Source organism: Punica granatum, chromosome 7, assembly GCF_007655135.1.
Source record: "Punica granatum isolate Tunisia-2019 chromosome 7, ASM765513v2, whole genome shotgun sequence".
NCBI classification, from domain to species: domain Eukaryota; kingdom Viridiplantae; phylum Streptophyta; class Magnoliopsida; order Myrtales; family Lythraceae; genus Punica; species Punica granatum.
In genome coordinates this window covers 17,527,947-17,554,225 of record NC_045133.1, presented here as the reverse complement: position 1 = coordinate 17,554,225, position 26,279 = coordinate 17,527,947, and the positions used below count along the sequence as shown (strand labels likewise).

Below are 26,279 nucleotides of genomic sequence, written 5' to 3'. Positions count from 1 at the left end.
TACAGTTCAGTCGTCGTCGAAAGGCAGTAGAAAAATCCAATAAGTTTGGTACTTAAAGAGAATTGACTTCTTCGGAGAAGTTCAAAGTTTAAGTTATCCTGGAACCCATACAAAATAATACTCTCATATGGGAACACTTACACGGCCTGTTGAGCGAATCCCGAACATCCAACGATAAGAGAGGAGTTTTCAGGAACACGATGATAGACGCGAGGTGAGGCAATCTCCAGCAAAAGGAAGAGGGGTAAATACTTGATCAATTTCAAATCTTCACTTCCTTTTCCAAGCAAATTTTATTAGATAATAATACCTTGAAGCATTGGGGAAGTCTTCCAATCATTACATGCAAAGAAAAAAAAGAGAGGAGAGCCTCAATGAGAAGACCAAAAGAAGAAAGCCTCGTCGAATTTGATGAGCAAACTCCCTACTGAAGAAGAAAGAAACGAAAGAAAAACTAAGGGGAGAATGACAAGGAAAAGGAATTTGCAAAGTTTCAAGTTCATTTGGAGCCCTTCATGAGGCTCAGGACTTCATCCGCAGTTGGAAGGGCCGGGATTGCTCCCTTCTTGGTGGTTGTGATGGCTCCACATGCGTTCGCAAACTTCAGCGCCTCCCTCAGCCTCGATTCGTCCTGCATTCCCATCAAAATCAATGTCACATGTTAACACCAACATTGTCAGGATCCGGTCTTTTAGATGGGTTGAAAGCAGAAGGCAGTGAAAAAGAAAATCGGTCCAAGTTTGTTGTCTGCAGCACATTTTGCAATAAGACTGCAGTGGCTACAATAATAATAAGCTGTCGAAGAGGTCAACTTCTTTCTAAAAAAACTCAATCCGTCACACAGATTGTAGGGGCAAAGGCCCCCGAGTTTATGATCGATTGAGATTGACAAGGATGTAAGAGTCATTTTCAGTGGTACATTAGATGAGAAGATCACCGGAAACATACTCTTTTATGCCATTCACTAAAGCACAAAAAAATGAAGGCCGTGTTACCTCGATTAGGGAGTGGTCGTCAACGATCTTGCAGAGAAGAGCTCCCACAAATGAATCGCCAGCACCAGTGGTATCCACTGCATTTACATGGTAAGCCTCGACATGGCCGCAGAAATTCTGTATACGAGGGGGGAAAAAAGAGCAAATTTTAGCTTAAGTTAGCATGAACAGTTAGAAGCCAGTGGCCTATACATAATTCTAAAAATGGACGAGTAGAACACAGAGGGAAAGCAGACATGTATTATCAAAAAGTAAAACTGTCCAATAACAACATTAAGAAAGATCAAATAAGTTCAGGATACTCTCCCACCAACTCCATGATGGAGAAAGCCAAACCAAAATTGAATTTCAAATTAATATATCTAAGTGGCTATTTGTCATTTTTAAATATCTTAGTGTAATCAGGTGGGTGGCGACAAAACCCTTTCTTATTACTTTGATTGGCCGCTAGCCGTTTAGTCCCATACTAGTATGTACGTTTAATCCTACCACTACACGATACAATGCAGATAAATATTTTTAAAGTGAATCTTCACTGTGTGCATCAGTTTGTCAGACATAGAACTCTGACAATGACTGTGGAGCTAAACGGAGACATCATATATCCATAATGTATTACATTTTTTGTTTTCTTGCTAATGGGGAAAGGGAAAGGTGCTGCGAGATATGGCTATAAAGAATGATAATTACTTGATATCAGCATCAAGACCTTGCAAGTCGATGACCACATTAAGAAAAATATCTCGATGATATGACACTATCAGCTGTTCTATCCTTTGTGTGTTTCATAACACAAAATGGCAAATCCTCGTTATACCCTTATATAGTGCTTTATTTGTTTCCCAGAAAAAGCATCAAGACAGCATCCAACTAATGTGTGCATGTTACTAATGCTATGCACTAAGATGCAAAAAGAAAGGGTCATGCGATCAAAACATAGAAACTGCGATCGCAGCATCAGATTATTTGAACATTGGAAAGAAAAGCAGACACTGACACAATAGAAAATGAGAACCCAATGATCCCACTCACCTTGGTGTAGTATCTGCAGCCCTTTTCGCCCAGGGTGACGAGGAGGAGCTTGAGGTTAGGGTGCCATAGAGACATTGCAGAGGCATCGTCAATCTTGTCACTTCCAGTAAGGAACTCCAGCTCCACATCGCTGATCTTGATCAAGTCCGCCTTTTCCCAGATGCTCATGATCTGCTCACGGGCATCCTCGGCCGATGGCCACAGAGGGAGCCTGAGGTTGGGGTCATAGGAGAGGAGGGCCCCAGCGTCCCGGGCCACTTGCATGGCCTTCAGATGGGCTGATCTGCATGGCTCAACGATCAAGCTGATCGAGCCATAATGGAACACTTTGGCCTGCAACAATGACACAAAAGATCTTTAGGACATCTCTTATTCCCCAGCAACTTCAACTGCTTAGGTCATGAATAAAGCATTACAACTATGGCCAAGTTGAATGTATGAAGGTCAAAACCGAACTAAACCGCAATGCCACCAAATAGTCCAAACTTAGCCTCATTGAAGAAAAGATAATATCTCATCAGGGCATTTACTCCCCGCTGTTCTATTTGGACCCCATGAACAGCATAAAAGCTAACCTACCCCATTGTCCTTGCAGTTCTAAGGGCGCATCTATACTTCCAAGATCAAACAAAGTGCACTGTCCTGACAAGGCCGACATGAAATAGCAGCTATTAAAACACTCAGCTGTAACCCAACTGAAAAGCCCACCAAAAACCAAGATCTCAAGCCCCAACCAGACTGAACGTTGCTCCGCAATTATCCCGAATAACTCAGGTTACATAAAATTTCCCAATATTGAGCAGTTGTTAAAAAGAAAGAATTTTTTTATTCACCTTAAAAAAAAAGGAGTTTCTAACAAATTCCTGTAAAGGGCAGCTTCTATCGCCTGAGGTTCCAATTCCCGCGGGCGGCGCGCGGGTTTGGTCAAAAGTAATTTGGCGCCTCCATGGATTAGCAAATGGCCAGCCAAAAGTCAAAGCTATTGACCAAAAACAGTGCCCTTCGGAGCATGTGGGCATTCAATTACCTGCCCATCCAGCCTCTAGCACGCCATATTTACTATAATAATTAAAAAAATTATATGGTACATAGGTATATATCACGCGCTATTATTTTTAAATTAAACTAATAATTGGATTAAATTGACACTAAAAATTATTTAAACCGCATTATCCGCCTGCTATTGCCATTCGCTATCCATCATCACCGGAATACGGCCTGTCAGCAACAGGCGGTAAAATCAAGCTCCAAAAGATCTGGCCGGACGCCTTAAAAAATCTCCCTTTTTTGGCTTCGGTAAGCCGGAAAGATCTCCCGAGCAAGGACGGAAAATCAATCCGTTCTCCCCTGAGGAAAATCCACCCCAGGTGGGTCCCACATTCACAAGCCGTCACACTCACGTGAGACCGACCCTCTCTCCTCGCTCTTGATTAGATTCCCTTCACATTTCGCCCGTTCGATGAAAGTCAAATTCAATAAATCAGATTACACCCCAAATAAAAGGGGAAATTTTCGTAATTTCGTGGAAGTTTGTCAAAATTTTCAAAAATAAAAATAAAAATGAAAATATGGTAATGTGAATTGCGACGGTGCAGAGGATAAACTAGTAATTTCAAATCGGATGGAGGAAAGGAATGGCGGAATCCCACGGCGGGAGAGACGAGTCAGCTGCAGCTTATTGGTAGGATCTGCGGTATAGACCACCAGCGGGGCCCACAGGATCCCACGTGGCCGAATCAGGGAGGCCGCCTGGCGAGACCGCCGGGTCAGATTAGCAGAGAGGAGAGGGACCGGACTGTGACAGTCTTCGCCTCAATGATCGCAGAGTAAAACTGGGGAGAGAGAGCACAGTCGAACACGGAGAGAGAGAGAGAGTGCTTACGGATCTGATGAGCTCGAGGTTGAGCTCCTCGGGCTTGAGCAGCATGTCGGCGCTGGGGTTCCGGTAGAACATGAACTCGCGCTCGCCGTCGGCGCGGAGGGTGACGAAGGCGAGGGCGGTCCTGGCGCCCTGGTCGAAGTTGATCCCCTCGGCTTTCACGCCGTACTGCTTCAGGATCCCGGCGAGCATGTGCCCGAACTCGTCGTCGCCGAGCTTGCCGACGAACGCTGACTTCCCGCCCAGCCTGGTGACGGCGATCGCCACGTTGGCCGGGGCGCCCCCAGGGGCCTTGACGAACCCCGGCGCCTCGGCGAGGGACACGCCGGAGACGGTGGGGACGAAGTCGATCAGCATCTCGCCGAAGCTCACGATCAGGCCGCTGGAGCTGCCGTTGGACGCCATTGCAAAGGTTTCAGATTCAGGAAGAGGGGAGAGAGAGAGAGAGAGAGAGAGAGAGAGAGAGAGGATTATATGAAGAAGGCTAGAGAGAGAGAGTGGGGGAGGAGACGAAGAAGAGAGTCTCGGGGCTTATTTATAGAGACGAGGTTGTTGGAGATGGATATTAGAGGATTTTGAAGTAGCAGAAATATATCTTTGTATTTCATTTATTAATTTCATCTTTTACCAAATAGAGATTTATTTATCACACCAAAAATTAAAGAAAAAAATATTTTCTTTTAATTTATTTGCATAATAATAAGGTCGAATATCACTAGCCATCTATCGGAAATCTAGATATTTTGATTTGATTACCATCAGCTAGACTTTTTCTGTAATCCAAAATGGATCTCCCCGTTGAATATTGATTGATAAGATCTCTTGACATTCAAAATTGAAATAGATCAAATCTAACTCGAGATTCCGAATGGATCAAGATATTTAAACAAACAATCAAAAATGTTGTTATGTTAATCTGAACTCTTATCTAAACTTATTCGGTTTCGGTAAGTGGGAGATCGAGCGACATTCAACAGATATAGACGTTTGTGTTTAGACGAGCCGATCTCGTGACGATGAATTTCGAATGTTAAATTTTGAGAGAGAATTTGTGGGTAAGATCTAATCGACAATGGTTCCTCTTGAAGGAACCGGCAATTCCTTTTCCAACAAGCAAAACAGAAAATTTTGTTTTCCTCCTTTGGTTGGGTGGGGCAAGCATCATAACCATAAAATAATGATGTAGTCGCCTATGTGAACACGTATTAATAGATTTTAGAATATTATATTATATATTTAGTAGGAAAAAAATAGTACTCAAGGTTGCGTGGGTCAAAAAATTCATTTAAAAGATATTACAAACCAATATATATATGATTTTAATTAAATCAAAACCGTTTATTTTAAATATTTATGCACGAACATATTCGTCGATCAACATACATAAAATTTTATTAGTGAATATTGAATAATATCATATAACTTCTTATTATTTAAAGAAAAAAGGATAAAGGTTTTTATTCCTTTCTATCTCTTTCAAGTTTATTAATTGTGTAATAAAACCCATCTACAAATCAGATTATACCCTTTTGCTCACTATCATCCTTTGATTTTTCACCTCACCTCTTGTATATATTTTTCATGTTTGTACCCTCTCTTAGTCTAGTTAATCCTTGTGAACTTGACAATGCTAGACCTCTTATCATGATGCTAAATTTGTTCTTACAGAACGGCTACTATGTTTGTTCCTCTTTAATCATATTCCATATCATTTTGTTGAGATATATTGTTCCTTACGGAAAAATTAAAAGAGAAACCATAAGCATATATGAGGCTTAGATTCAATAATATATCAGTTTAAGATTTTGGGTTGCAGATGAACTCAAATCCGTGTAGATCCAAGTGAGAGTTTTACATGGTATCAAAGGGGGTTATGCTTTCACGCATATGTGTGCTCACACCACACCAGATTTGGTTTCGAGGTGGCCAAAAATGTACATTAGTCAGGTCCGAGAGTGGCCTGGTGCAATCCCGAGATAACTAAAGATGCACCTCTAGTTAGAATCGAGTGTGGAGCTTGAGGTTATTTGGTGTTTGTCCCCCTCGTCCGAGCACGAAAAAGGATGCGTGGCTCGTGGTTAGTTGTTGAAGTCGATTATTTCAAGGCCCGTGACACGTGCTAAACCATACGTTGCTATGTGAGGGCCGATATTAAGATATGTTGTCCAACACGGAAAAATTGAGAAAAAACCACAAGCATATATGAGGCTTGAGGTTTGAGTTCAGCAGACTATCAGCTTAAGTTTTTTGTTTGTAAATTGGCTCAAGTTCGTGTAGGTTTAAGTGAAAATTTTACACATTTTCACAACTTTATAATAATTATCGAAAGAGTTGAGCCGATGGACAATAAAATCTCACCTAATTATTCTTATTAATCTCGATTCTCCACTCCCGTGTTGTTGCAATGTCAGCTTTTTGCGCTCAAGCTCTTTTCTTCCTATAGAGAAGTAGTCCATCCACATCATACTCGCATGTATTGATTATATACTGATGCAATTGCAATCAAAACTATGTATAATATTATTAAAATGAACGTATGCAAAAGACAGAAGCATAATAATATAAAATATGAATCGAATAAGGTTTGAATTGAACAGAGTAAAAAGCTAATGACGGAATCATGGAAATGGAGAAAGGTATCGGACCAAATTGACTTAGCTAAGGAGGTTTGGTGTAGTGATATCTCGGATTAGATCCTCATTAGAGCGAATCTCGTGCCTCTTTATTAATTAGTTTTTACTATTTTTGTATACAAAGAGCTTTTTCTTATAATGAGAATAAAAAAACTAAATTTAGTTAAATTAAATTTGTGCCATATCAATATTTGAGTGAATGAGAGGGAAAAAGAGGGAAGAGAGAATAAGCTGGATGAATCTAATTTAGTTGCTTTGGCGGAAAAAAAGAAGAATCTAACTTCAATCAAATGTATACTATATACATTTATGTGGAAAAGTGAGGCAAAAGATATTGTTTTTATATATATATAAGAAATATACAGAATTCAGAATTGTCCTATTGCCACTCAGGGTGTTCGACAAATTAATTTAACATGATGTATAGATAGAAATAATCACTTTTTATATATATTATATATATTTATGATGTGAGTTTAGAGATTTAAGGTATCATATTTATTGAAAATTTAAGAAAATAAATTAGGAGGAAGAGGAGAGAGAGCATAAAGAGAGGAAAGGAAAGAAGTTAGAGAAGTGGTGGATAAATGGTCAAATTAATTATATTATTTTATTATTGTTGATATTAAAATAAAAACGAATGTTTTTTATTAGGTCCATAAAATTAGGGGGCTTTTGGATTCTAAGGTAAAAAAAAAATTACTTTTTTATGAATAAAAAAAAAGTAGGTCACGCCAAACTTTTTTTTCCCAATTCATTCTAGACAACAGATGTATTGACGAATAAGAAATTCTCCAGTCTTTTTCTTTTTTGGCCAAAGAAAAAAAGAAATTCTCCGGTCACTTAATTCCATCTTGAAAGAATAAAAAACAGAGATTCGAATTCGATTTTTTATCTAAAAGTACGAATAGAATCTATACATCCATTCCAAGTTCACACGATACAAACTCCTCCCGTGTAGCAATCTCAGCACATTTGAACAAATTGTCGTTTCAAAATTTTGATATATCTCAATATTATTATCATCTTTTTCTTCTTTTGTCGTATGTTTTCAAATTGGGAAAATATTCTTCAATATTTGTGGATGCATATAGTACATGCCACCTTTTAATTAAACAGGTCACTTCCCCTGATTTAGAAAAATGGCATCTCAAGCACACTGTTTTGTTTCTTAATTCAGTAAGAAGAGGTATAGGCCTTCTTTTATTCCCGTTTAAGAATTATTTAGCTTTCGCTATGAGTAGTTTTAGTAAAAATTATAAATAAAAAGTTCTTTGATATTAAGATCGACATATCAATAGACCAGAAAATATTATACTAATTATATCAATTATGTAAAAAAGAATTGTCCAAAAAAATTCAAGTCTAAAAACTGTGATGAAGAATAATTTTATTGGACCACCTACATGGTCTGTGACTAGACTGACCTATCCATTCGACTTATGGCAAGTGCGTGAAAACATTCTCAAGATCATTTCTATTATTTTTTCATGAATATGTAGATTTTCTTAATTTTTAAGAAAAAATGATATTTACTTTTTTGACCTCAAATAATTAGTATTTGTTTGTGAATTACTTTATTTCACTTTATAGTATCATGATTTAACAATACTTTTAACTCACCGAACAGCCAAAGAGACAATAGCAGCTGAGATTTTCAAGAAAATAATAATGATGATGATGATAGCCCCATATTACATCGAATTTTTTCTAAGAAAAAAGAGAAAAATCCTCTTGTGATTTAGGATTGAGACAAATCGCACAATATTTTTTGTTTGGAACAATTAACTTTCTTGTGGTTTGCTCCGTTAGACATAGGGAATTATCGCGTTAATTTTTTCCTTTTTCAGTCCTCAATCTTTAGCATTTTAATCATTTTAATTCTAAATCTTTTTCTTTTATTATTCATATCCTCAACTTTTTATTTTATTTCATTTTACTCCTATAAAGAAAATCGAAAGGGAATGAGGGGTCGAGGCCGCCAATCAGTGACCCCGACCCCTCCATCGAGGTCGTCGGTACCCGCAGAGGACGTTGACGACCTCAATGGAGAGGTCGAGGTCGCCGATTGGCGGTCCCAACCTCGAATCGACTGAGGACTCCGAGTCGGAGGTCACAAATCGGGGACCCCAACCCCTCTACCGAGGTTGCCGGGACCGGGGTTGGGACCGCCAATCGGCGATCCCAACCCCTCCACTAAGGTCATCAGCGTCCTCCGTGGGTACCGACGGAGAGTCCTCGGTCGATTCGGGGTTGAGGTCACCAATCGGTGACCCCGACCTCTCCACCGAGGTCGCTGGTGTCCTCTGTGGGTATCGGCCACCTCGGTGGAGGGATCGGAGTTGCCGATTGGTGGCCCCAACCTCTCCTTCTCTTTCAATTTTCTTTAGGGATAATAGCGTCATATAGCCTAACGTTTGAAGGAATTCTTAGTTCTAACCCAAACTTGATTTTTTACCTGAGATATCCCAACGTTGATGTATTGATTTCAAATCTATCCCGACGCTAACTTATGTCCAAAATTGACGAAATTGCACACGTGGCACATTAATTTTGTAACAAGTGTCGGGATAAATGTGAAATTAACGTGTCATGTGTGCAATTCCGTCAATTTTGGACGGAAAGTTAGCGTCGGGATAGATTTGAAACCAACATGTCAACGTTGGGATATCTTAGATAAAAAATCAAGTTTGGGCTAGAACTAAGAATTCATTCAAACGTTAGGTTATATGGCGCTATTAACCCTTTTCTTTATAGGACTAAAATGAAACAAAATAAAAAGTTGAGGATATGAATGATAAAAGAAAAGATTTAGAACTAAAATGATGAAAATATTAAAGATTGAGACTGAAAATGAAAAAAATTAACACTGTAACCCCCTATGTCTAACGGAGCAAATAACATGGGGGCTAATTGTTACAAACAAAATAACATTGTGTGATTTGTCCCGATCTCAAACCACAAGAAGGATTTTTGTCTTTTTCCCTTTTTTTCTATGTCATCAACACGCCCCGGTATGAATTTCCAAGAGGACATTAACACGGCATAAGTTATCGAAAGGTGGTACCTCCCTTGCCCATTGCAGGAGGGGCTGTAACCTGTGGGTACCATTCTGGAAATTATTTTGTCTGTATTTCTTGAAACACGGTGCTCTATTGGCTTATTTCAAAATAGGAGCTCCGCCAGTCTTCTTTGATAAAACCTATAAGCGCCTACCTTGAAATTACTTTTCGATCGGATCACAAAATATTCTCAATCTATTAACCTAAAATAAATCATTAACCTAAAATAAATCATGTTCGTGCATTAGATTGGCTCTCATTACGAGGCCGAATGCACTAAGAAAGGCACAATTTTGCATGGAAATTCACGAGAAATGCTGCCTAGTTGTTCTCCCCAACATGTTAAAAATTGTTCAATTTTCTTGAGATTAAGCGAACAAATGAGAAATCAGTACCATTTAATGATTAATTTATTTTTTGTGAGGACCGCAGAGTTCAATAAATTAATTTTATTTGGGTCAAATTAATTAATTAATTTAGAGAAGAGGCCATAATTTAACAAAATTTATGGTGGGCCGTGAACTGAAGGGTGAGGGAGAGGGCCCACGGTTTTCTATCATCGCCCGGTACTCACTCAATTCGACAAGTTGGTGGACGTAATAATTTAACCCGAATTTCTCATCTAACTTTCTCAATTGTTTATTCATTATTCTTAAAATTTTAAATTAAATAGATCGACCAAAGAAAAAGGAGAAAAATAAAATGTTGATATTCTCTTAGATTAGGTCCATCTAAGGTCCATCTAGATAATATTTTCCTACCAAATAATGACCAGCTTTCAGAAATTTGAAACGTACCTATCAAACAAAAAAGACCTAAAACATGATTTCTCGGGTTGTGATCAATGTTTAAAACCTGGCTCGGGTGTTAAAACCGGACTCTTCACTGGGTCGAGGGTAAACTAGTTCAACCACTGGCTTGATTTTTTTTCAATAAATTATAAAAACTTATTGGATTATTAGAAGAAACATAAAAAAATATGAAAAAAATTTAAAATTGACGAACTTAGCCATAAAAGTATTTCTATAGCTTTCTCACCTTTTTTTTAAAATGTTACAATTAAAAAGAATAGTCACAAGCAACAACATATAAAGTTGAAAATCAATATACGAATATTCAAGATTTAAACTTTAAAAAATTATGTATGTACAAGATCAATTTGCAAAATACACTTAAATTAAAAAAGAAATCTTGTATCTTATACCTCTTATCTTATATCTGATCTTATCTTATGTCTTATACTATTATTTAAGCGAAAGTTTTGTATTGTAACCGCTTTTATTTTATTTTATAGTTTGATCTTATTTCTCCCATTTATTCTCCTATTTCTACGGGACAAAAAATCCTAAAAATTGGTCCATTTACCTTCAATTAAGAAAACTCCCTACCTTTTTTTTTTCTTAGTCCTGTCGGGCATTCTCAGTCCTCACTCTACCTTTATTTAATTAGTTACAACTATCAAATATCTACAAAGATAGATCATCATTCCCAAAAATCTAACAATTTTCTATGAATATCAAAATCAAGATTATATAATAAAAATAGGAAAGCGATTGCATACGCGAGTAGCGTGTGCGTGTGCGTGTGCGTGATAGCTAATATCTATATATATATATATTAATTTGTATATTGCATTTACAATACAAAATTTCTTCTGATAATTTTTTTAGACAAAATTGGGGAAAGAAAAGATATGAAATAATTGGTCTATAACGGATGGGGCATTTGGGTTGACGGGTTAAAATAGGTTTTTGGCTGAGTTATTTATCTAATTGGATTTTTGTTAAAATCAGCCCTGACAAGGCATCATATTGCCACTTAACTATCGCCGGGTTGTGAATTGTCGTGAGAACGATGGATGAGCTTTACAATTATAATTAAAACTAGAATATTCTGTTTAGGAAATTAGCCATACCTTCGACTTGAATCCAATGCTATTCCCTCTTTAAATCTAAAAGTTCATTTTTTTCCCCCAACATGTGCGTAATTTGTATAGGTTGAATTATACTTCCAAAAGGAAGCTATGCTCAACAACCATGATTAGTGATAATTGTTAAATCACTTCAACCAGGCTCTTCGTGAAAACAACAAAAGCCAAATAATTAAACAACAAAATAGGTAAAATGTAGTTATTTTGATAATTTAAAATAGGATTACCCAAATCGTTTAAACATGAATATAAAAGTTCAATATTTTAATTTATTAAATATTTATATTATTTATTATCTAGATATATTGTCAATATTGTTTATAAAATATAAAATTTTAGTTAAAAAAGAAATAAAATATACATAAATATCGTCGTAATTCTTATATTAAGTGAATCACTCAAAAGAGAGTTTCTTTTACAAATAATATTTTGAAAATATCATATTTATCAAGCAACCATAATTTATCCGAAATAAAACAATTAAAATATCTATAATAAGATTACATTTGTCTTCTATTTAGTCTATGTAAATTTTTATTATATATATAAATACACACAAACAAGAAAAATGAAAAATGAAGATAATAAAGGAATGAATATATATATATATATATATAAACATACAAGAACATGGAAGAAAATGAATATATATATATATACACGTATATAAACATACAAGAACATGCAAAAATAAAAATGAATATGAAAATGAAAATGAAAAAAAAACATGGGTTTGACATGTGGTTTGAATGAAACAAGAGTTTTAGATGTATTAACTATTGAGAAGCACCCGCACAATGCTAGCGAGAAGATATGGAATTGTTATTGTGGATGTTATAATTTGTTTTAAGTAGATTAAATTTTATATTAATTCATATATCTACCATGTAAAAAAATGTCATTAGATATCACGAAATATATATGGTCTATTCATACTTCTGATACCATCTTTATATTTGATATATATATATATATATTTGCAAAAAAATATCATAACATATCATTGTGTCAAGAACATGTAAAGTGTTTTATTGAAACTATATGTTCTAGAGTTTAACTCATCATTTTGCTCATACTATTCAGCTTCCTTTTTTTTTAGATGTGAAACAATATTCAGAAGATGACATGAATGAAAAATATTAGCAATAATGTCGAATAAAAAAACACACACCCTTAACATGGTTATTTTAGCATTAATTTATCCATTAAAAAGAAAATATAAGAACTCCTATATATAAAAGGAGTAACCTATGCATATCTTTCAATTATCTAATTATTTAAACTTACATGTTTATCCTAAAGAAGGACTTGCTTTTCTAATTGATATTATATTGTGAAAACGCGTAAAAAATGCATAGTAGTTTGAGGACTTGTTGTGAAATCAATTAAAAGATATGTGGATCGATATAGTTTTGTGGATTGTTCGTTAAAAGTATTTATATATAAATATCGTCGTTAAAAGTATTTCATAAATATCATCACCATCACCACAATACAAATTGAAAGAAATCTTACCACCAAGCCATCCTCTTCTCTTTTGTCTCGTTTGGCACAGTAAATTTAATAAACAATGATTTTAGTTTTAATCATAATGAAAAAGGAAAAAATTTAATAACTTCACCGATGTCCCACTGAACAATAATTTTAGTTTTATTTTATGATAGATAGATATTATTTATTTGATTATTTGTATTTTACCAACCATAGAAAGCATTCGCTATATATTAATATGATTGTATTAAATCCGAAAGAAAAGTATATATTTCAATTGCATACTTATATAATAAATTTATGCAATAATGAATGAATCAAGCGTGTACAAATTATAAAACATTTTAAAAATTCTTTTACAAGTATAAAAAAAATACAATTTAAATATGAAATATTTTTAAAAAATAGTTTTGAATTTTAAAAGACAATTCATATCGAAATCCCGAATAATGCATGGGTAAAACACTAGTTATAATTAAAACTAGAATTTTTTGTTTAGGAAATTAGTCAAACCTCCAACTTGAGTGCAATGTTATTCCCTCTGTAAATGTAAAAGTTATTTTTCTCGAGCATGTGCAGTTCTAAATTGTCTAGGTTTATGCTTCCAAAATGAAGCAACGCTCAACAAATATAATCGCGGACAATTGTGAAATCACTTCAATTAGAGTCTTCATGAAAATAACAAAAGCCTTTTCTTTAACTATATGATTTAATACAAGAATTTCGCCTCATAGGCGAAAATTTTGGATGGAAAGCTCTATCCTAATATTTGGACGAATGATTCCGTCAAAAAAGGCATCCACATACAAAGAGAGAAACATTCAAACTGGAATATTCGTCTGTATAAATAGAGATGAAAATTTAAGACTGTATAGTCCGTTTTAAAAAATTGGATGGACCGAGACATATATTTCCGTCCCTATCATAGAGATGAAATTGAGACGAAAATTTCTATCCTAGTATAGAGACGAAATTGATATGGAAAGTTTCGTCCCTAGGGAAAATCCCGTCCCAATTCGGTCTATACCTATTAGAGATGGATCATAGACGAAACTCCTGTCTCAATGGCTTAGAGACGGAAAAGAGCAGGAATATTTTGTCTCAATATTAGGAAACAAATTAGAGATGGAAATATTAGTTTCTATGGCTTAGGCATGGTTTGACAAACACGAGCATCCGTCTCAACTTATTAAAGTCGAATTAGAGGCGGAACTTCCATTTCTACTTTGCAGAGAGAGATCATAGACTGAATTTTCCATCTCAAACACAGTGGAGGAACAATCTGTCCACATCAAATATTATTATAAAAAATATCTTTTTGTTAATAGAGAGAGAAAATTGGATGTTAATCTAAAAATAAAATGCTTCAATTTGTATTATGAATATATTTAATTGTATAAAAAAGGTAAAAGTTGGAGCATAACATAGTGGTAAGGTGCCGAAGGCACATTATCAAATCTCGTCCAGTGCCAATTGGAGGTGTGGGTACACTATGCTCCCGTGTGCTGAGGGCCCGCTTAGTTGTGCTGGCCTTGGCCTCCTGATAGCTATTCCAATTATTTATATTTTTTAAAACTGAAAAAAATTAAAAAAAATTTGAATTTTGAGGGACTTTTGTCAAACAAAAATTTTCGCCTTTATAGCCCTTTTGAGACGGATATGTAGACAAAAATCTCAATGTCATAGAGACGGAAAATTCCGTCCATATTTCATTTATCGTAGACGGAAAGTTCCATCCCAATTCCATCTCAATGAGACCAAATAGTGATGGAAAAATCTGTCTTAATACATCGAGACAAAATTACCCACCTCAATTAATTTGCAACGCTAAAATTACCTACGATGCAAAATCCGTCTCTATTCCGTCCTTATGGGTGGAATAAAGATGAAATAGAGAGATTTTGCCGTCTATATTTCACAGATTTCTTGTAGAGTAGTTGATTCAACAAATGAACATCAACCTCTCCTCTATAATAGAAAGTATTAATACAATCCCAACCTAAGGTAGATGGAATTCTTCCCATAATCGTGAAGAAAAACCTCAACTTAGATGTGCAGTATGATCCCACCGGCTTCATTGAAGCCCAACATGAAAGTAACTACGTCAACTATGCTCAGTATGACAATATTACTTATTTCTCTTGGAAGGAAGATTTTAATGTCAAATGGTAATTTATATATACTTTAAAAAAAAAAACTGACCTTGATTCCCACATAATCAAAACCAGAACGGACTCAAATATTCTTCACAAGTCATCCGATTGAGATGTATAAGAAACAAAAAGGGGGAAAAAAAGATCCAATATGGTGGACTTGATATGATTAAATAACGCAAAATCAAGAGATTCCAAGTTCAACTCTCGTTAATAGTAATGTGTCTTTTATTAGCTATTAGGATTTACATTTCATTGTACTAAATCCATGGTCATGTGCCTCCCATGAAACCGCAAAAAAAAAAAGATGCAATTTGCTTGATAAAGAATTAAGTTTAAATTATCGTGAAATCTTACAAGAGAATATGCTTCATATCGCGTCTCCTACACAATTTGACCAGCCTTACCTATTTCATGGGCATTTTTAGTGTTCACGTGAGACATCCCTTGTGATCCAAAATTACAATCAAAATCTCTTTCATTGTACTAGGCCTATGCCTCCTTTGTAACGAAAAAAAAAAAAACAGTAAGACTTTCTGAGGTTGGGGGTGTTCTGCCCTCGTCTTGGATCAATGAGTATTATTATCAAAATTAAACTAACCCAGACCGAAAACTTGCAGATATATTAATTAGTTAATCAAAAAGGCACGAAGCTCAATATAGATCCTTAACATTAGGGAAAAATCATGACCAAGGGAACTAATAATTAGTATATATATATTTCCCTTAGCTTTGAAGGAAAGGTCAAATGCACGATCATGTTCCCTTGTCTTCCACACGGCATATCTTGACCATGTCGGATAATATCTCAAGATAATTTCTTTCCAATATCACATATAATTTATCTAAATCTCTATTGCATTACCATTACATACTAGAACAAGATAGTGGCCGCGACAAGGATCTTATATTATGAAATAACTAATCTCGGCAGCCCGTCCCCTCTTCTTTTCTAAATAATTTTTTTAATTAATATTTTTAATTATTATTTAATTTAAGTATACGACTCTCTTTTTTCCCGTATGTACCACTTAATATTCGGAAGTTCACTTGAAAGTGAATTGAGATTATTTATGCAATATCTTGGTATTCAATTTTCGTGGTAAATTTCACGTCGGTAAATACGAGAGTATTCAAAGTGAATTCTTATAAGGAAATACGAGAGTTTTATTATTAGAAAAGATTTCATATTTAGAAAGTCTAAAGTGGAAACCTATGTCGGGGTGTAAAAGTCTTTCTTTCTTGAAGTTTTGGTCATAAGATGACTTATATGTGTAACGGTAACAGCAATAAATTAATTAATTGTGAATTGATTAATTAATTGGAAATCAATTTCAAAAGTCATTTGACTCATTATGTAAAATATATATGGATATGTTTTATATATTAATGTGGGGCATTAAATACACACACAAAACCGAAAGAGAGAGAGATCAGAGAGGCACACAGCTAATTAAGAAAATTATAAGCCTACTGCCTTTTGTTTTTGGAGCTGCCGATTAAAACTGTGTTTCTTTTTCGGCCGCCAAGAAGGACGTCCGAGACTGCCTCGTAATTCCTTAGAGACAAACAGCCCGTGTGAACGAGGCTAGAGGCTGCACGTTTGATCGGCTTCAATCATCTACAATGATACGTTCTTGATAGGTGTATTTCGATAACCCTTGTAGAAATAATTATAGAGTTGCTTTGTTTAATTTGAATAAAAGGCTATACCATACCCGGAATACGATTCTAGCTCATGATACGATATTCATATGATGAAAATTTTTTAATTATCTGCGTTTAATTCGATTTTCCTTTCAACGCGCAGCATAACCATTCGTATGCAATCGATCGTGAGCAGCAAGCCATGAGAATTGACGAATTCTCTGTGGCCGTGGCCACTTCCAGATCGCTCTCCAAACCGGTTTCTGAGTTCCCCACGAGTTAGAGGCTCAAAGCCTAGGCCGAATGCGCTGGCAATGCCTCTGCCCCAGTGCTTGCAGCATCCTGAGCCAACAAATCCTTCTCCACGATGGATAGCGTTAGAAGAAGTAAGCTGTGGTAGCAATCCCCTGTGTAGTAGTCAACAAAATATCAGTGCCTTTGTCTCCTTCACCTGGTTTTGGATCTGGACCTAATGGCGCTACGTTCTCCACAACATCTTCCATCTTGTCATCCGGTTCGGCTGCCATTGATGACGTTAAGGGATTCAAAGGAACCAGATTTTCCAGGGAGACTTCAGGAGCAGCAGGCGAGTCTGGAACAATACTGTTGGATTTCAAACCGCCCTTACTCGTTTTATCTGAAGTCATTATCTCCTCCCCACTTCCAGGCTCTTCAGAGTCCTTGCATTGTTTCTTATGGCCAAAACGACCACAGTCAACACAGATCATATCGAGCCCCTCATCCTCCACATTATAGACTCTGTACCAAGTACCTGAACAGTGGGTTTCAAGGGCTCATTCAAGTCTAATTCCACGCAGATACATGCGAAGTTCCCTCTTGAGGCGTCTCCTGTATTATCGTCGATCTTAATCATTTTGCCTAAGCCAGAAACCCAGCCTTCGTAGCAAGACATTGTTCTGGTATTCCATGGGTAAGTTCAGGATTCTAACCCAAGCAGCCGTTTTATCGATCTTCGCATCTTGCCAGTGGAATTCCGGTACCCATTCCTGAACCGTAAGTTGTGACCTTGAACAATCCAAGGACCAGAGGAAAGGGCGCGATCCCTATCATCACGGACAGAAAACTTTGCGTTATAGAACTTGTTGGCTGGGTCTGTTTGATGGAGCTCCCCCTTCGGATTCCATATTTGTTGCAGACGCCTTCGAAGAGCAACGTAGCCAAACTTCTTCCCTAAAACCTTTAGTATGAGGGCATCTCTCCACGGTGTGCGGAAACCAACAAGCTCTACTGTCCTGGCTATCCATTGCAGCTTCCTCCTCCTCTTCCATAGGACTCCCATCCTCATTCCTACGGTCCCCTGTCAAGGCCTCTTGGAAGCCAACTTCCTCTGTCCTGGAAGGAAGGGTTTATCAGACGACAACCCCTCCTGTTCTCGACAGAGAGCAATCTTTTTCGTTCTCTTCGTGCTCCGGTCGAGGAGATCTCCCTCTTCCGATGACCGTTCGTCACCACCTCCAGCTGCGCTTTCCTCTCTCATTTTCTCTCTCTTTCACCTTCTGGTTTTACGGTTTGCTGCCTCAGACTTCCTCTGTTTTGCAGAATTTCCAGTTGTTACTTACCAAATATATCCAACCTCTTTCTTTCTGATAAGAGTACTGCCATAAATTACAGAGGTTTGTTGTTCTTCTGGCTTGTGGCACTGTCTTCACTCGGTTTCAATCATCGACTTTCTTTCACAACCAATTATACGCATCTGGATCACAAGCTAGATGGGCAGCCGTGTGTTCGAAATTGACTTGATAAGGGTCCTTAGTCAATCTTATATATAGTCATTCTATCCAAGACAGAATATTGAAACCAACACGAGAAGCTATTGGAAGGAAATCCACCAAACATGGAATCATTCAGCCTGGCGTTCCCATGATCATTAACTTTGGCATCAAAAGTTTCATTTCAAATTTAACATCTTCGAAACAAAGGCACCAATATTTTATCTAAGAATATAAAATCGATTTTATAATGGCTTAGTTACAGAATCAAACCTTTCACTAGACTTCTCACCGGCACTTAGGCCAATTCTACGGAACGGGATCTCAAGCAAGCGCATTCAACTACCTGTGGATTCCTCGGGTAGGTGCGGTTGCAAGGTCAGTGACCTCATTTAGTGCATATGGGCCAATCTTCGGAGGGGCTAGTTTCTTGGAAGAGGTTATGGGCAACGGAAATAGAATCAAAGGTTAAGACGTTAGTGAAGGGGAACTAATCATTCTTTGAATGGTAATAACTTGAAACATTTTTCAATACCAATTTCATTCCATCTCAGCCAAAATCCCCGGCATTCTTTGTTTTCGTTTATCATCAGTCTCAGAATCCCATCTATTGAAATAACTCTCTTCACTTTCTTCATCAGAACCAGACTCACTCTCATACTCACAACCCGAACCATCAGTCCTCATGGATTTACCACTTCCATCATCGCTCCCGGTCTCCCACGTTTCCTGGTCTGAGAATCGGTCTTCTTCAGTCTCTGAGAGACATGTGAAAGACACATCATCTTTACTATCAGTTAAATTTCCCGATCCCCCACTTCCAGGAGCATCCAAGATTTTGACGGGATCCCGACTATTTGGGTCACCATAAAGAGCAATATGCCTGTAATAAAGCTCTAATTCCTTCTCTGCAATAGCAATAAAGCGCTGAACAGATTCGAGTGATTGCTCATACTTTGATTTCTCAAGAGCCTGCAATGATGATTAGAGACGATACTAAGCAACGTATTTATATCAGAAAAATGGTTAAAGATTCTTGGAAACATTTAAAAAGAAAATGTGCAAAGAACAGATGGGTACAGTCAATGACGGATTAATTGCCAATTACAGCGCAAAACATGGATGTTGGTACGACACACAGAAACAGTTATTTCAGTTCATACTGTACTTCTACAACCTGATTGGCCATGTTCATGATGCAACACTAGTCTGAATCTGATTCGAAATATTTAACAAATCCAATCACCCATGTTATAGTGGTTCTTATAATTGGCACCCGAAAAAGATCTTGGGAAAAAAAAAAGTGCTTGACCAGAATTCATATATCAACGAGATTAATTTCCAAAACTTAATGGATCAGCATGAAGTTACATCTTTGTCGCCGTAATGGCATAAAGGGAGATCTGACCAACCAGCACAGCTAAGATCCAAAACCATGAGTCCCAGCATTTACTACAATATTCAGCTCACAGATATGATGAGGACCCACCTGTGATACTTGATCTTGGGTTTGTCCTTAAACCTGATCATTATCATACCGACTTCTACTACCAACTACACTATTCAAACCAGTCATTCAGTTTCTAGACCTTCGTGTCACATTTAATCCTAGAGAACAGATATAGGACCTTTGAATAAAATCATCGTGTAAAAAGCGACCATTCTATATGGAGATTCCTTTCATTATTTTATTATCCTTTCATGTCAAAACATAAAAAGCATGGAATCACATCTTATAATGTAAGAAATAAGGAAAAATATCAGAAGCAAGTGTTGCACCTTTTTCTTGGACAGAGTATCTATAGGTGACATGACTTCAGGCTGCGCATAATTCTTTCCCCGATAAAATATTATCTTGTCATCTCCAATAAAATGAATTGGGATCCCACCGCTCAGTCTCGCAATTTCTTGGGCATACTCGTGCACCTGCCCTGGCTTACAGGGCTTGCATATGACCTTGACTGTCTCATGCTTTTTCCAATGCATGTGCATGTTGAGAATAACTCCTCCAAACACTCCTCTTCTGCCAACAGGCACGTAATTGGATTTCTTCTGTGAAATCTTTTTCAAATAGAACCGTTCCTCACCTGTGAGATTATCGGGTTTAATTACGGGACCTTGGACTTTTGGGACCTCGTAGCGCTTGAGTTTTTCAAGTAGCAAGGCTTCCTTAATTCTTGCCTGTGGTTATAGTAATGAATTAGGAAGATCTGAACAGAGTTTCAACGCTCCTATCTAAGCAATTGCAAGAATGCAGGCAAGCTTCTTTGTACTACTATTAATAGACAGACCAATTTAGAGTATTTCGACAAAATAGATAGGCAAAGCTCCCGTTGGCAGGACAAATAAGAGAACTAGTAGGTAACATTAGCCTTTATAAATTAAATGGACAGGCTTAGATGTGAATTAGATGGGAATCTTTTCCACCACTATCCATGCATTCCCAATTTAATTAGACAAGATCTAACTCTAAATGAACAAAGAGCAACCTGATCACTGTCAAAAAACCAAATCTAAGATTAAATTATTCTTGTAGTTATTGCTAGCTCTGTAGTTACCTAAAAGATACAAAGATAAGCTAGAGACAGGCTACTGAAGTTAGGGATACCAATCCGTGATGTGTCAGGTTGAATGATTTGCACTGAAAGTTGCAGTGCTAATCAAATAATACTAGACACAATAATTTCTCCTTTGCCTCGATTGCATATGTACCAGCCTAAAGACAAACTCAGCTACAGAAGGCACGTCGAGAGAAAAACCCGTTGACATTATCGCCTGGTCTATGCGGAGGGAAAAAAAATTAACACAGGAGGGCTCACCTTCTCAAGCTTGTATTTGATCCTCTGTTCGGCATTTGCAAATTTCTGCTTCTTCTTTCTGGTTATCCCAAGCTTTCTCGGGTCCTTCCTGTTAGCAGCTTTCCGCTTCTCCTTCTCTCTCTTCTTCTGCATCTTGAACCTCTTCTTGTTCTTCCACTTGTCCTTCTTCGGAGGGTCGACTTCTTGTACCTCGAACTTGGGTTTGCCTTGAGATAACACGAGGTTTACAGTACCATAGCTCAAGTTTCTAAAACCCCACAAAGGATTGACTGAGTTCAGCCCAACAGATTGTGTGGATGAAGCGAAAATTGACCTCTGGGGTTGCAGGATCATCAACCTTAAAAGGGTAAAGAAAATTGCTGGAAATGTGAGAACTAGATACTTCAATCTCATAATCCTCAAGCATCAACATTACAATGTAAAGTACTCATTGAGGCTATCAACAAGATCACTTCTCCAAAATGAAAAGATATAGCAAGCAAAGATCAAATCCCTTAAACGAGAAAGCGAACCATTAAATCAGAATCTGATCAATTGCCACAAGTATAAGTTTACATTTCAGCAACGAATAATTTTTGTGCATGTGTACCCAGGATCCTAAGCTAAGATTGAAACTAACAAAATAAATCAGTGTCCGAATCTCCCACTAATTGCAGGGGAGAAGAACATCATTTCCTGGGGATGTCAGACTGAGCCGAAATGCTCGAGCCGAGCAGACTCAAGGATCCCGTCAAATTTCAGTTCAATGCTGCGATGCAATAGTGGTTACCAGTGGAAAGCAGAGCTCGGATGCAAATAAATAGATTTCATGTCAAAAGTGGAAGAGAACATCAGCAATCACAATAACAAAACAACTATCTTTATCTTAGCTTTTCACTTCAATCAATCAAAACAATCAAGTTCCCTAGGAAGGAAGAGAATTTTCGAGAGAGAGAGAGGGAGGGAGGGAACCTGCGACAGGAAGGGACGGCGGGCGAAGGTTTCAGAAGTGAAGAAGCTCCGAGGAGATTCCGCAACAAATACAAAGGTTTTCTGCCCATCATTCCGCAAACAAGGGGCTTGCGATAGCTTCCACAGTATCAGTGCCCGACCACCATTGCTGCTGCTAGGCATAATTGATGACACTACACCATTGCTGACACTCCCTATTTCTCTATCCTCAAGAAAACCGAAAAAGCACGGTGATTGAACAATCCCTGCACTCAATTGATTTTCGCCCTAGAATATGAACAGCACAAGACAGGGAAAAAAGAGAGAGGGAACCCACAACCCCTAACTTACCATTCAAGCGTGAAACTGACACAGCCGAAGCTCAAAAGACGCACTTTTGAATCCAAATTTGAGGACCGGAACTCACTGGGCGCTGTCATATGGGAGTAGGAGGTGGGAGGGATGAGGATGGGGTTAGGGGCTGGGGGTTTTAGCATTTAGCCGCCCGGTGGTTGTCGGAAAATCGTAGTACGAACCGAACCGAGCCCCGTACTTTTTGGTTTGGTTTCGGTCAGCGTCCAATTCCGAGCTGTAAAGGTCTAAGGAAAAAAAAAAAATATATATATATATATATATATATATATATATATTGGGTAAATTATTCAAAAAGTTTTAATAATATATGAGGTTGGTTCAAAAAGTTTTTTTTATTTAATGGTATAAAATGTTTCAAAGTTGTAAAATAATTATATAAACCGTCATCTCGCCATTGACACCGTTATCTCGCCATTGACGCTGTCAAACCGTCATTTACAAAACTATAAATTTTAGACCATCATGTAACTTACATAAAATATTTTGTACTATTAAGTTATAACTTCAAAATATTTTGCATCATCATGTAACGTCCCATAAAAATCGATTTTGCACCATCAGTTTCGGCTTGACAGCGTCAATGGCGAGATGACGGTTTGTACTATCATGTTACAACTTTGAAACATTTTATACCATGAAGAAGCAAAAAAACTTTTTGGACCAACTTGAAACATTATTAAAACTTTTTGAACTACCAGTGTAATTTACCTATATATATTAATTGAGTATTACTTATTCACTTAAATATGTAACACCTAATTAAGGTGTTAGAAGGTAAAAAACTGACCCACAGTAAACACACAAATTTTCACTTAAAAATATTTTGATTGTTTATTACTCATTCACTTATACTCATTAAATATTTAGTAATAACCAACTGTTTCAAATCAGTTCTCATGCATTGGGTTAACTGGTTAACAGCTTTTATGAAAAATTAGGGTGCAATTTCCACGAGTTGCCGAGGATCAGAAAAATTTTTCATCATTTTTGTAGTTGATAATATATAATAACTTATGTGATAATCAATGTAAAATATGACTGAAAATAATGACAAAATCAGTTATACAAAAAAACGATGATGACATAAATATATAATATTATACCTAATAAGTGCACGATACTATACTTACAATAAGCACCGATATTGTCATATAAAGTACCAAATGTAATCTATGAACAAAATTTAGTTGAGTTCTATTAGTTAAAATATATACTTACCAAAAAAGGAATTAGCTCATTTTATTATATCACATATATTAATTTTCTAATATTGATCAGTTGAGAATTTATAAATTTCTTAATTATGATTTATGTCGTTTTTTTAAAAATATATATAGAGAGAGAGAATGATTTAATAATAATAATGTTTTGCCTAAATGAAGAAAAAGGAGATAAACGAAAGATTTGACAGGTCCGTTAAAATCGGAGACATCATAATGAATAAATATTCTAAATCCTAAGAGCACTCATTCATCATTATTTTTCAAAAAAATTATAGAGATAAAAGTTACGTGTGATATTATTTTGAGAAAGAAAATGCATGTGAGTATTAAAATGACACCGTACTTCACTTTTTTATTATGTGACTTATTTTAGTTAATTAATTAATATATAGATAGTTAAGACATGTTAATTTTGAAATTGTTTTGGATGATGTAAGAAGAAATCAATAGAATGGACAAAAACGAGAAACAATAAAAAAATTTGACTAAATTTGAAAAAAAAAAAAAAGAAGAAAGTGTTAAAATAGAAAAATATGAAGGATGCATGTCCTCGTATTATTAAAAAGCCTCAACAACCGTTTTAGTATATAGTGTATATTTGTCGATTTGATATTTCATTATTTTATTTCTTACATAAAATTATTTTAAAAAATTGGTTCGGTTATTCACGGTTAACCGAACCACATATATTAAGTAAATAATCGAACAGAAACGATTCCCAAACCTTTAATAACCAGTTATATGATTCAGTTATTTTCGGTTTGGTTTGCAATACAATTCGTTCTTCCCATGCCTAGGTAGCAGGGTGGGAAAGTGCAGGATGGGTTGGGGATGCTCGTTTCAGGGGGCCGAGAGAGGGGGGGAGAAGGAGGCGAGGGGTTCACGTTATGAGTTAAGGACGCAATTGTGCTGTTATGTGGGAAAAATTATATCAAAGATACAAGAAGTGAAATCCTTGAAAACTGCAGGAATGTTATGCGTATATATCATTGGATTTTCTCGTGTAAGAATCTGCCATTGCAGAGCTCTTCGAGCTTCCACCTAGATTCTTGCAGCCTATATCTCATCGGCGGTGTGAGATGGGACCAAGACGACTACACATCAAGCCTCACGTGCAAAGACCGACCGAAAGAGGTCAGTCAAAAGGTCTCCGTCGCAGGTTCACTAGTGGTGACGACGGTAGCTGAAGCTCATTTTTCAAACGATTAAAACATTTTCAATTATTTTAATATTTATTTTTTATTAGCGGTATTTGGGACTCTCAGTGTTCCATTCCAAATTTATTCCGACAACCAACCAAACAAACAAAAAAATATACATTTGAAATCTCAATTCTAATCCCTCTAATTTCAATTCTCTCTTTATTCTAAATTCTGATTCTCTCTTTATTCTAAAGCCCTTTTGTTCCTATCTAGTGAATCAAACGTCCCATTGGGGTTCTTTATAAAATGTCTCGTTTGGATTCCCTTGCTTGGTTATTCTGACTTTTATTCCCTATCTTGATTTGTTAATTATCTATACTATCTATTTAGGGGAGAGTTGTATTTTCTAATCACCACTCATGAAAATACAAAAAATAAATATTACAAAATTACTCGATCACTCATTTAAAAAATAACCACCCAATTAGAAAGAAACTTATTTTAATCATTATACAAAATATTTTCTCTCATTTTCTTTCACAATTTCTCCCAGTCCCCACATTTTTTTCATACTATGTCCCTTTTCGCATCTCTCTCGCTAAATTTATTTTCTTTCTCCTCTCATAACTTAAAAATCACTTTTTTTTTTTTTTCCCCTAATTTTCGGTATTATTGCAATAAATCGGTTATAAAAATTCGTGAGTGAGGCACATGCAAATTAGTTACTCATGAAACTGAAATTAATTTATTGAACATCTCACCTAGGTGGCTAAGATTTTACAAATAAAATTATCTTTTGTAGTTCGAGTCATGCTCTAAGTAGATGAGAACTATAGAAAACCCTATCGCTTGATTTGGAGAAACCAATCTATGCTTAATAACACCTCTACAAATACTCAGCAAAAAAACACCTCGACAAGTTCTCATCAATTACATAATTTGAATGACATAAAATATTTCATTGCTATCCTCGGGTCCTTTTTGTTATTGTTACTATCTTGTCAACCTGAAATTTGCTCCAGGGGATATGGTTATACCTCTTTGAATCTCATAACAATAATTCAATTCTGATTTGGATATGCCTTTAAAATGTTGCTATGCTTTCCGTTCATCGTTGTTACCCACGAGACTTAGCATACTGTTTTCAATACTAATCATTTACGTAGATTGATCAGTATACTTGATATCTTTAGATGAGAAATTCATGCTGATAGTCATGTAGTTGGTGTTAGTGTGTG

General features: G+C 36.4%; 2 protein-coding genes across 3 annotated transcripts; both read right to left on the bottom strand.

Annotated features, from left to right (window-relative positions):
- Positions 1–225: 225 nt before the first annotated feature.
- LOC116213751 (probable fructokinase-4) lies at positions 226–4,431 on the bottom strand. The gene is made up of 4 exons (XM_031548800.1): positions 3,910–4,431; positions 2,028–2,360; positions 996–1,112; positions 226–631 (listed from the first exon to the last, which is right to left on the bottom strand). Exons 1-4 carry the CDS (start codon positions 4,309–4,311, stop codon positions 500–502), a joined length of 984 nt encoding a protein of 327 aa, XP_031404660.1. The 5' UTR covers positions 4,312–4,431; the 3' UTR covers positions 226–499.
- Positions 4,432–19,032: 14,601 nt separating this feature from the next.
- Positions 19,033–22,825, bottom strand: LOC116214979 (CRM-domain containing factor CFM9, mitochondrial). Of its 2 annotated transcripts, none has more exons than XM_031550521.1 (5): positions 22,653–22,825; positions 22,323–22,567; positions 21,372–21,708; positions 20,332–20,733; positions 19,033–19,524 (listed from the first exon to the last, which is right to left on the bottom strand). In XM_031550521.1, exons 2-5 carry the CDS (start codon positions 22,412–22,414, stop codon positions 19,093–19,095), a joined length of 1,263 nt encoding a protein of 420 aa, XP_031406381.1. In that variant the 5' UTR covers positions 22,415–22,567; positions 22,653–22,825; the 3' UTR covers positions 19,033–19,092. The 2 variants fall into 2 exon arrangements, with proteins under 2 accessions (XP_031406381.1, XP_031406380.1); XM_031550520.1 differs by having other exon boundaries at positions 22,323–22,524; positions 22,653–22,824.
- Between the last annotated feature and the right edge of the window lie 3,454 nt (positions 22,826–26,279).